The sequence below is a fragment of the Pocillopora verrucosa genome, chromosome 7, assembly GCF_036669915.1.
Source record: "Pocillopora verrucosa isolate sample1 chromosome 7, ASM3666991v2, whole genome shotgun sequence".
NCBI classification, from domain to species: Eukaryota; Metazoa; Cnidaria; class Anthozoa; order Scleractinia; family Pocilloporidae; genus Pocillopora; species Pocillopora verrucosa.
Window position 1 is genome coordinate 1,965,288 of NC_089318.1, and position 12,420 is coordinate 1,977,707.

General features: G+C 38.2%; 1 protein-coding gene across 1 annotated transcript; it reads left to right on the forward strand.

Annotated features, from left to right (window-relative positions):
- The first annotated feature begins 87 nt into the window (after positions 1-87).
- On the forward strand, positions 88-10,921 carry LOC136282221 (legumain-like). The gene is made up of 11 exons (XM_066169543.1): positions 88-292; positions 2,225-2,322; positions 3,190-3,220; positions 3,909-3,959; positions 5,177-5,215; positions 5,426-5,503; positions 6,581-6,643; positions 8,518-8,610; positions 9,528-9,644; positions 10,316-10,480; positions 10,850-10,921. Exons 1-11 carry the CDS (start codon positions 176-178, stop codon positions 10,919-10,921), a joined length of 924 nt encoding a protein of 307 aa, XP_066025640.1. The 5' UTR covers positions 88-175.
- The last annotated feature ends 1,499 nt before the right edge of the window (positions 10,922-12,420 follow it).

The window sequence follows — 12,420 nt, forward strand, 5'->3', positions numbered from 1 at the left end:
CATCTTAAGAGGGGCCACCGCGTGACATGCAGCGGACGGCGACTGAGACTGGGCTCGAGGATGATCACGAGGTAATCATAAGACTAGGGTAGCAACTTAACGTCTCATTTGCGTGCCTCGTTCAGTTATAGTAGGCGGCAGACTGTGTATCAATACGTCAGAGATATAAAGAATCATGTTGGCAGGACTGCTTATCCTCAGTCTTTCATTCCTCGCTGCCTCAGCAGAAACTGGAAAGCACTGGGCTCTGATTGTAGCTGGATCCAACGGATGGTACAATTACAGGCACCAGGTAATCATCAGAATCGGCAAGCAAACATCATATGAGCTGCAAGGTCCATCCTATTATTTCGGCCTAAGAACAAATGCGCAAATAACGATCAGAGTAGGACGCTTTTCAGTCTCTCCCGGCATGATGCAAGTAACAGCAAATTAAAATTACTAAATTTATCAACATACTTTATGCCTCAATTACTCACAAAATGAAAGTCACGAGACATGAAGCATGTGGACACTTCCGCTTTTGAACGGAAGATATTTGGGAGTGAGGTTGTAAAGGTAACTGTATAACCACAGACTGTTTAAGGGATATTTTATTTTTTTCTTTTCCACTGTTTTCTTTTATTGGGAGAACTGCATGCGTAACAAGGTTTTCTGTAAGGTGTTAAGTAACCGGAGCTTTTTTAAGGTAAACGGCTGACACGGGGTCTCGAAATCCAATACGGGGGACAAAACGTCATATCGTTAGTGCTTTCCTGCCACCGCAGCAAGATTTGTCAAAAAGACAGCCCCCGTCAGAACGTTTTTAAACTAATCTTGAGTCAGAAGTCTTTTTATGTTTTCAGAAAAGATAGGCAGTGCAAATTTATATTTTTGTTGAGCCCAAGTTTAGACCTGATAAACATCATCTCTGTACGGGCTCTCGAAGCAATGAAAGTAGCCGGCGAAACCTTGCGGAGAAGCCGGCGAACTTCGCCACCTGCCGGCTCTTATCTACAACCCTGGTGTAATACAGCATGGGGTTACATGCTGTTCTTGACGGAAATGTAGCTGAAATCTTTTGCTCTTCGCATTATCATGTAAATGTCTTGGTCGGTCCATTGGGCAAAAAAAGAAGTCGAGAAAGAGGAAACGATATTGCTGCTAACTGTTTTTATAATCCTAATGTCTCTAAATTAAATGTACATCCAAGAAAATTCGTTTTTTAATGATCACTCTAACATTTAAGTCTTTTTTATCTACCTGTGAATTAATTAAGAATATCAATTTAGTTACCCACATGTCCTTGAATTTTGCTTTTTATGCAGTTCTTCTGGATTTGTTCTTCACCTTTTGACACAAAAGGGATTGCTTAGCGAATTGGAGGTCAACTTGATTGACTTGCATAAATTATTATTCCTTCACCATTTTCTGATAAATGTTTCACCTCTTTTATTTCACCTTGGTTGTCTGAAAAATGAGTGACTCTTTGAGATTTCCTGTGAGCCATTTTGACTGGTTCAAAGACAAGCAAGGTGTTTGGTAGGATAACTGGTCATCTAATTAACAAATAGAGAAGCCTTTACTGTGCTCTCTTCTGTTGTAAAGCACACAGGAAGTGGCTAGAGCACAAAAGAAGTGTAGGGGGAAACACGAGACATAGTCAAGTGTTTCCTCCCTACTTCTTGAGTAGACAAACACCGTCATGATTAGTATGATTTTTAACAGTTATGCCAGGTTATATTTTTCATCATTCCTGTTTTTTTTCTGTTTTGTTTTTGAACACGAATTTTTATGTATATACTGCACGTAAACTTGAAATCTAACTGAGCATGAAAACCTTAAAAACTTGGACTTTCTGTTTTGTTTTATCTTTGAGAATTTTTGTCTCTGCTCATGTTACAATAATATAAATTACTGCGCCTGACATTTTTGCAAACCTTTTCTCGCTTGTTGCGAAATTTCACTTTCAATTAGCGAAAGAAAAGCTCAAAGAAGTCCTGGAAAACGTCGAACATGTACAATTTGGCAGATGGCGTGACAGCTTTAGTTCAGTTCTATGATCTATACTCTCATAGAGCATGCTCTTTAAACCAATGACAGCACACATTATATCTGAACTTTATTATAACATTCTATGAAGTGTCCTTCTTCTGGTAACCATTATAACCTCTTGGGAATGGAAATTGTGAGATGCTCTCTTTAAGGAGAACTTCAAATGATGTGTTCATTTTCTTGTATTTAGGCTGATACATGCCATGCCTACCAGATTCTCCACAAAAATGGTATTCCTGACGAAAACATTGTAGTCATGATGTATGATGACATTGCCAATAATCCCTCGTAAGTTCACTCAATTCCAATTTATGTATCTTAATTAGATGGACTTAGGTTCTGGACTAATGTAATTTCTCAAATATGTGGGAGACACGTTTAATAGTTTGCCTTAAGAAGTCCAGGGCTGAGTCATGGTGTTGTGTTCTTAGAAAGAAACTTTACCGTAATGCCCCTCTCTCCCCAGGAGAGTATAGAAGAGTACCAATGAGAGATATCAGGGAAGCACCCAACATAAGGGGGGGGAGGGGGGAGGGGAATGGAAACTGCAACAGGCTGGCATTGCAGCCAGGGGATGTAGGAATTCTCCTTGTTACTTTAAGAATCCAACATAAGCTCTAGCTGGAAAGGCCTCTAGACAAGATGTTTTCCAAAAATGTTATACATGTTCATGTACACACACTTGGGGTGTAAAGTGTAACAAATGAAGATTATACAGATAAAGGGTGGGGTTTAGAAGAACAGGGTGAATACTAAGTATTGAGTTTTGTGGGACCACTTAATTAGCCAATCATACATGTACATGGGAAGCTAAAAATATGAAGGACTTATTACAATTTTACAATGTGCCCATCATAATAATTATTGTATGCATGGAAATTAAGAAAGTTGGCATAATCAGGATGTTAGATAACCGTGTAGTCTATTCTGTGTACCGCTAATGGCACATGACATTACATGGATCAAATTAACTGGTTTCAGCAAAGATTTGTGTTAACTCATGTTGCTCATTCACTGGCTGAGATTGTGTAATTATCCCTCAATACAAGAGAAGAAGCTAGGACAAGAAAATATTTTGGGTATTTTGTTCACAAACATCCCATTTTTACAAAGGAATTGAATTAATCAAACTAAAGTAGTCTTGTTTATTATCAGGAATCCAACACCTGGCATCATTATAAACAAGGTTAGTTGATTGAATTATATTATATATCTTTTATTGTTTCCTAACCATTAATACATGCATCTTATATGATTATTAAAAAATAATCATCCTAAACTTTATAGACAGCTATAAATTAATTTATTTATAGCATAGTACTATAAGAACTGTTGATGATTTTTGAGCTACAGTGATTGTTATCAAATATTTACATGTAGTGTGCTTGAAGTAGAGTTACATGTACATGTCCCAGTAATTTCTCTAAGGAGCATGTGGTGTATAATGGAAGACTGAGTGGAGTCCAATTCAGCATGTAATCATGTGAATGATAAAAAAAATCGGATGACCATGTGGTGGGAGTCCGATTTGTTAATCATGAGACAGTATATTTATAGAGAATTGGATCACAAAGTTCTGTGAACTATTAACCCAAAGTATTACAAAATTCAAGAGAGAAACTACACATCGTATGTATACATTTTCATAAAAAAGGTACAACAACTGCATGTGCATATGACTCTTACTGTCCACATATTTAGGCATGATGTGTTGACATTTTCCAATTACAAGCATGATGTGTACACATATCCTATAGGTGTCCAAATTGGGCTGGTGATAACCAATTACATTCAAGAATTTGGTTATAATTTTGATTAAATGTAGTACTGTATCATAAACTAAATCACTCTAACTTATATTTTTCCTTACTCAGCCAAATGGAGACGATGTGTACAAGGGTGTTCCAAAAGACTACACAAAGGAGGTAAAACTTTCTTAAGTCATATTCAATCTTGAGTAAATATTGAGTAAATTTTTCAAAATGTAGAATAATTTTAAAGCTATTGTTGGTAATGTTCAAAACTTTTTTGGCACAATGGTATAATGGTCAGGAGAACTTCATTTCAGATAATCTATTTTTACATGTGGCTAGATGTTGTGGGTGGATGTTGGTTACTTCTCTGGAAATTCATGGAACTACTTGAGGGCTGACTTTTAGACCCTATATTTTTATTTTCTATTTTATCTCAAGTTTATCTTCCCACTTTGAGTATCATCCATTATTCTCTGCCCTTTTGCCCTCAGCCCTCACCTGACCATTCACCCTTTCCCTTCAGTCCTAACCATTCAGCCTACCCTCTACCCACTCATACCTTATTCTGAATCCCTTACCCCTAACACCTCAGCCCTCACTTTTTCACCCCGCCCATCCTTCTAGCTCTGCATTCCTCATCACTCACCCCTCAACCCTCAGCCCACACTGAATCCTCTCCATACCATTCTTTGCCCATCAGCCCGCACTCCTAAACCCTCACTCTTCACCCCACCTATTCTTCACACTCAGCACAATATATTTCCCACTCCTCAGCCCTTACTCTCTATGCCACCCCTCTTCCTCACTCTGCACTTTTCATTCCTCACCCCACAGCCCTTAGCCCACACTCTCACCTTCCCCACTTCATTCTTATCCTCTCATTCCTCTATTCCTCTCTTCCCCCCCCCCCCCCACCCACTCCTTAGCCTCGAGCCCTCTTCCTTAACCCTCACACCATAGCCCTCTGCCATCACTCATCCATCCTTACCCTTCTTCCTTCAGTTCTAACCTTTCCCTCACAGTTCAAAGCCTTCAATGTTGATCTCATTTTAGACATGGTGTTTGGTCAGGTAGAAAACTGCATCTACATGTACATGTAGTTAATTATACCACCATGACTGATTGTACATGTAATTAAATCCAACTGTTATGTGACAGGGAGACAAAGAGTAGACATGTATATATGTTGTGGTTCAGTTTTATCCTTGGGTCAAATTTTGTTTTCCTTTGTTTATGAGTTTTGTAAATAGAATAACAAGTTTGAAACAAAAGAAATGAAATTTGAACTAAGGATAAAATTGAACCACATCATATACATGCATGGTTTCAATGCCTAACTTTGTGTTACATGTTTTTTATTCTGTTGATATATTGATCCCATTGTTTAGGATGTGACACCAGATAACTTCTTGAACATTCTGAAAGGGTAAAAAACTAACAGTGAAAGGACATTTATTAGTTAGGTAAATCAACACTCTCATAGAGAAAGCCTAAGGCCCATTGATTGCATTAACCAGTGTTTTGGGTTAGACCTCATGTAAATAAATAGCCCTTATAGCTTGGACTACATGAAGATTAATAACCCAATCTCAGTACTTTTTGCAGGAAATTTGCTTTTTCTTTTCTTTCCCTCTCAGTGGGCCAATTATGACCATGTTTTTGTTTATTTCACTGATCATGGATCTACTGGACTCATTGCATTTCCAAGTGATGCGGTAAGTTTGTGAATCAAGTAATTGCAAAATCCCAAATGCAATGCATCTTGCTTTATTGCATTTCCAGGCCTTTCAATCACCTGCAAACTCCAAGGTTAAAAGCTAAACTTGCAATTTTGTTTCATGTTTTGTTTTACTCCTCATTGCATGACTCTGCCATCTGAAAGCAGAGAAATACAAATAAAACTGAGTTATTATAATTCTCCAATCATAACTCAGAAACACAACTTTGCATGTTATTGAAAAGCCCAGTTGATGCAAGAACCATGGTGTGTTCCAATGCAACTTTACAATCAAAATAAGTATGTGATTTAATGATGGAGAAGGGAAATTCCACAAAGGTTGCACCAGATCAAGAAACTAATACTGCTGCAACCATGCTCTGAGACAAAGTACTACTTGTCTGCTGTTTCCTGAACTAGTAGGGGCAACTCAAATGTGCTCCATGTACGCAAGGGTGTAGCCAGACTTTTTTTTAATGAAAACATATAATTATATACAATTTCTAGATTCTCTCTCCAAGTTATAATAGTTTTGATCAAAATGGGGGGTCACACTGTGTCAATTAGAGGTTACTCACTAGATTTTCACGTCGACCTCCACACTGTGTTTGACTATTGTGACAAAAAAAGTTTGATTTAAAATAGGGGGTTGGAGGGCACTGGCACCCCTGGACCCTGCCTCCCCTTGCTATGCCCTTGATGTATATCTGTACCTTTCAATTATGCAGCAAAAAGTTGTTATACATGTTGCTGGATGCCTGAATACCTACCCCTCTTAACCCTTCAATGCTCAAGATCTCATTAGTAATAGGGGTACTCTTTACTGTCTGCCATACAATTATTATGATGCCACCTCTCAGAATTTGGCACTGGGTCAACAAGAAAATCCTCAAACTTATATTTTTCTTTATTCTCATCACCTGTCTGATTGATGTTGTATTGATATTGAAAGGAGATTCTGTCTTGCATGGTCACTTATGGCCAATGTTAAAAAGGGTAGAGGTCCAAATTGTTTCCATGCACAGATTCTGTGGATTGTGATCTTAGTGAACATATTAATTTTTTTTCTCTTCAGTTGATGGTACATGACTTAATAGCTGCCCTGGATGAGATGTATGAAAACAAGAAATTCAGCAAGGTATGACAAATGAGTAGTCTTATAAACCAAAGATTCAGTAGTTTATTTAAGATTCAATGTACTATTTACAAGTGTATGACGATGTTAATGATTCACTTTGCATCCTGTTGTGTAGTCTCATGTACTGTAAGTTTGGCTTTCCATGTGTAATAGTTATCACTGAAGGTTAGGGCAGGGCACTGAACATGTGATGTTCTAGGATCACCTTGACAGAGATGTTAATGATACTTACTAGTACTCAAAAAGATTTTTTATCTTTAATCACTTCAATCCAACAATTTAAAAAAATTATATATATAATTATATGGTTTGTACACAAGAGGAATAGTCGATTGGGTAGTCTGATTGTCTGATTGAAAGTAGTCCACAAAAGAACTATTCTTGGTTGTCATAACTGATGTTGCAACAACATTATGGGAAGCCACCATCAGAGTTAAGTAAGAGTTATTTTGTCCGTCGATTGATGTTAAGTCTGGTTCAGGAAAAGTGATTGGTCAGTTTAGCCATTTCATTGGCTGTAAGACTAATATAGCAGAAGTTGGTAGTGATTGGTTAGTTTCAATTCTTTGGTAATGTTCGGTCGCCATGTTCAATTCTATTGTGAACACGATGACAGCTACAATCCATTCTTACTTGAAGATTAGACTTCACAATCAAATATATGGTTGGTACGTGCAAAAGTAAGATCAAATAAGACAGCTTGAAAATATCTGACAGGAGGTCTGGCACTTTTTTCCAACAGTTGGTGTTCTACCTAGAAGCTTGTTACTCAGGGTCCATGTTTCACAAGAAGCTCAAGAACAACATAGACAGTATGTGTGCCTTCTACTTCCTGGGCAAAATGCATTTTGCAGGAAAATTTTTATCATAGAGAAAATTTAAACTAACAAGAAAATAAATGAAGTGTTGTTAGTATGAGGTTCCTGTTGGAGTCATTGGTGGAAACCTCATCTTTGAAACACTATACTTATTTTCTTTTTAAGAATTTTATCCTTCTTCATTATTTGTTGCACTTTGGAGGGGAGGGGTAGGACGGGAATAGTTATGCAATGAAGATACCGAAAAAAAAGTTGAAATGGAACATTCAGCTCTCAAGCAACAAGATGCATCTTAAAGACGCCTTAAAAACCAGCACAAGAGAATTTTTTTTTTCAGAGTTTCATACCTCTCAAGGCTGATTCTTAACCCTTTACCTCCCATGAGTGACCAGGAGAGAATTTCTCTCCACAATATCAAAAAACTGGGTTGTGTCAGGACAACTAAATCACTAGAATTTAAAGTCCAAGAGAAATAGTAGTTCTTCTTGTGGCTTTATGCAATGAAACTGGGGTAAGTGCCAATTATGTCGAAAAAAGGGAATTCCTTTATAAATGTTAAGGAAGGTTGATTCTGCACTCGAGCCAAGTGCCCCATCTAGCTAGAGTTTATCGCGGTTTCTTTCACATGAAGCGACAAGGAGTATTTTACTCTCTACTCTCCCTGGATGTGATGCCTAGCCCCCCGACCCCCTACCCCGTCATCTTTCCCTGACTATTCACCAGTACCTATTTATACTCCTGGGTGGAGAGAGGCATGGTGAGAGTAAGGTGTCTTGTCTAAGAACACAAGACAATGACCCGCCTACGTCTCGAACCTGTTAAATAGTAATACAGGTCAATCAATAAGAGCATTTCCTCTGTAAGAGAGGAAAGAGATAAAATCATAAACTTAGCATATAGTTTCTCCAGTTTGGAATTCTCGGGCCCTTCCAGTAAATGTGCGCTTATTCTAGCTCTGTTCAGGCTGTAAGTGATAAAGATGCATCTATACATGTGTACATGCCTTTTGACAGTAAGATGAAGCTAACATGATTAAGCGCATTTTTTCTGTGACAGGATTTTGTTAGTGATGTCCTGGACGACTTCCAAGGTGACGGGATGGGAAGTGTTTCCGGAAAATCTCCGGAGGAGTATCGTGGGGAACCAATTGTAAGAGCTACTTGTAGTTAGGCCACTCGACTAAATACTACTAAAGTTAACATCGCTGTTAGTTATGCAAGCGCGATGAACGTGTATGGCATGCTGAGGCGGGGGATAAGGTCACTTGAAGAAGCTTCAAGAAATACTCAAATCTGCATGGATATTAAAGATTAATATATAGTAAAACATTGGAGAGCGTTGATGGCGCGCTCTGATTGGCTACTCGAACTCCGAATATCGTTTGTCAGTATAGATATACTAAAACAGTGGATAGCGTCGAAGGCGCGCTCTGATTGGCTACTCGAACTCCGAATGTCCTTCGCTATTCACCCTCGAGCAACTCACTCGGGATTTGCGTCCGAAACTGTTGTAATCGTTTCAGGAATAAGCGCGTTAAAATCATCTTTTTGTGCTGTTACATCACTGTTTTAGTATATAATTAAACAACTGTTCACCCCAGTGTCGGTGGCTAGCCGTGGTTATTTACCTCGCTGCTTCGCGGCTCGGTTTATATCCACCCCGAGCCACCTCCACTCCGGTGAATAGTTGTGAATAACTATGATATTCTCCGAAACGGTCATGTTCTGACTATAATCAGAGTTAATCATAATGCTAATTGAGCCGTAGAAAATGATATCAGCATGTTACGCTGTAAATTCGTTTAAAACGTGGGTCTAATTTGGTCATCACCTTATCCTCTGTCAATTACTGTGCTCAGTCTTTTCTAGAACGCAAGAGTTTATATTTCGTCAGCATATTTTTAAATTAAACAAAACGGGTTGCAAACGACGAACTAAAGGAAGTACGCTTATTTTTCAAGATCCTGCCTCCTTTACAGGTCTGTTCATTTGGAACAGGCGAACAACTCTAATAAAGAATTTCACAAAAGGAATAACTCTAACTTGTTGAGTTACATTTATTTGCAGACCGATGCCATTCCTTCACCAGATGTCGAGCTGAATATCCTTCACCATCGCCTAAAGGATAGCGCGAGCCTGGCCGAAAGACAAGAAATCGCTCGTGAAATCGAAGAGTTGCTTGAGGTAGAATATGACTGTTGTTGTTGTTGTTTTTTTTTTTAACATAATTGTCTTAGATGTTTCTTTTGACTTGACTATCCTTATGAACTCCAAAATCGTTCTAGTGTATTTTTTAGAGATGACGTCAGGGTTTTCACGAGTTATCAGCATGTAAGATAGAAATAGAACTATTTTCCTGGAATTTTGGAATGGCCCTTGACATCAGCCTCACCGTCTACTTTACTCTGCTGTAAGGAAAATTCTTCCTACGCAGAGGCCCATAATCGGGTTGCACTCAAAGATTTTGATGGAAAGAGGAAGTTTGATGTTTCAGTGTGTAAGAGCGTTTAGTTTAGTGTGCAGCAGAACAGCAGTGCTACTCCCAAACGCAAAAATTCTCGTGTTGCTTATCCAAATAGATCAGGCTCCACACACTAACAATGGTTTAACTCATGACCACATGACGTCACTTTATCTCTCGACCCAGTTCTCTGACTGAAATTAGAATGAAACGTAGGCTTGCAGCAATAGACAGTTAATATGAAATATCGCGATTTAAATGATCGGACTTGGGTATAGTGTGCCAAATTTAAAATAAAAATCAAGGAAACACTAAAAAGAGTATTTTTCATAGTTAAAGCACTTTCAGTAAACTGTAAATTTTGAGTTGTTCGTTTCGTTTGTTCAAAAAACAGCGGGAGGAAGGTGTCAGAAAAACAATGGAATCGATTGTGGAGCAGTGTACCTCCTCTGAGGAGCAGAAGACTCGGGTCCTGAAGACTCGTGCTGATCCGGAAGACTTTGACTGTTATAAGCAGGCTGTCAAAACTTTCTCAAAGACCTGTTACAATCTGGGACAGGTAATGACGACCCACCCCCCCCCCCTCCTGTTTAGAGGTGTTCTAATGATATAATTTCGAAAACTCTACTTTAAGACACATGGCTATCGCTGTGACAGCCAGTGCCAAATAAAATCTCACCCCTAATGGCTACCAGCTTTGAAAAAAACAAATAAGCTGGAACTTACAACTTAAAAGCGATGAAGACAACTACTTCCTCTCTTTAAGACTTCTCAAAAGTATGTCGTAAATCTGAAACCAAAGGGGAAAGTTAATTGTGTAACAAGTATCGTCACTGCTAGTTGAAAATTAGAAGAATAAAAAAAAGAATTCTCTTCCTGCCTTCTTAGCCTCTTTTCATACTCATGATGCTGTTTTTAAACTTCTCAGAATGACCACGCCCTGCGTCACGTGTATGCCCTCTCTAACTTGTGCGAAGAAAACATTCCAACTGAAATGTGAGTATGGTCTTATACATTTGCTTTCAATTTCTTTATAGTAACGCTCTTAATTTGCAATTTACTTTTAGTTTCCAACAAAGTATAAAGCAGGTAGGAAACTGTTGAATCTTAAAAAAAAACCTTCATACCTAACGACGCAAAATTTTCCCGCAGGGGGCTGGATGGGTGTTTCCATACAGGCATTTTATTAGACTTTTGGGCCGGTTTTCCCCCATTACCAATGCGCAGCCTCCGCTCCGCTTCGGCAACGCTTCTTCTGCGTGGATGAGGGGAAATGGAAAGGCCTGCTACACAGACTAATAGCTAAGCATGACTAGAAATACACAGTGCCTAAAGAAACTGTCGCAAGCCAGTAATTTTTAAACGATTATCTCGGTAGCGCAAAAAAGCGAGAAATATGTCGATTCAACGCTTTTTATTTACAGCTAAAATGACCAAATCACAGTGAAGCAGTGAACACTGTGCCTGGATGCTGCAGCTGGTGACAAAATTTAGAAAAAAAAAAAGCCTATTACATTATGGATAGCTTGCATTGTTAAAAGTACACAACATGGTAATTGTGAAGAACAGCTCCCCTCCACCGACAGTCGGCCAACTGTCGGCCAACAGTCTGCCGACAGTTGGCCTTATATAAATTAACTACAAACCTAAATTTATAAACTTCTCTCTTGTTGTTGATATAGCCATCAGCTAGATCTTTAGGAACAGTGAAGGAAATAGAAGAATTTCCACCCTCATATTCGAAAATTTCATAAAGCTGAAAAGCAGAAAGCAATCTATTAGTTTCTTAAAAAAAAAGAATTAATATTTCAAAGACCTAAATGACAAGTCAGGTGATTTCTGCTGGTTAAATTTCACTTCAGTGGGTTTACAGGAAGTGATCCATTAAAATCAGAGAAAAACCAGATGTTTGGGGCAACGAAGAGAATTTTGTTTAAACCAAATTAGTCAAGAATCAAATAAACTAACCTAAATAACTGAAGAACATTCAGAGAAAAACGATTCTGTAAAATCCGTAAATTTTTTTGAAACACAAATTGTGATAGTTTCAAAGTTAAAGTGATAATTTATAACCCTTCACGAATGGCTTGCACAATACAATTTTTCAAGAATTATTTCTTTATGTATAAATAATAAGATATCTCGTCGAGAAAAGCCGGGGGTAAGCTTATAAAAAGTACCGTCCAAAAATCCACTTACAACGTTTTTTAACCTGTTGTAAATTTTATTTGCTAATTTGGATAATTTCAGATTTCCTTACAAATTATCTGGATAGTTTATTCCTTTTTTCATTTTATATAAATAGGCTTATCAAACAATAATGGCAACCAATTATCAAATCTTGCTGAAAATGAATCAACATGTACATGTAACTGGCGGCCATTACTATTAAGCTAAGTTACCCTGTCTTTTGCTTCGTCGGCTTTGCTCTGGCGTAAATCTGGATTCCTTGCTTCACCATCCTTCAAGACGATACGAAGGGACTTATTTACTCACAGG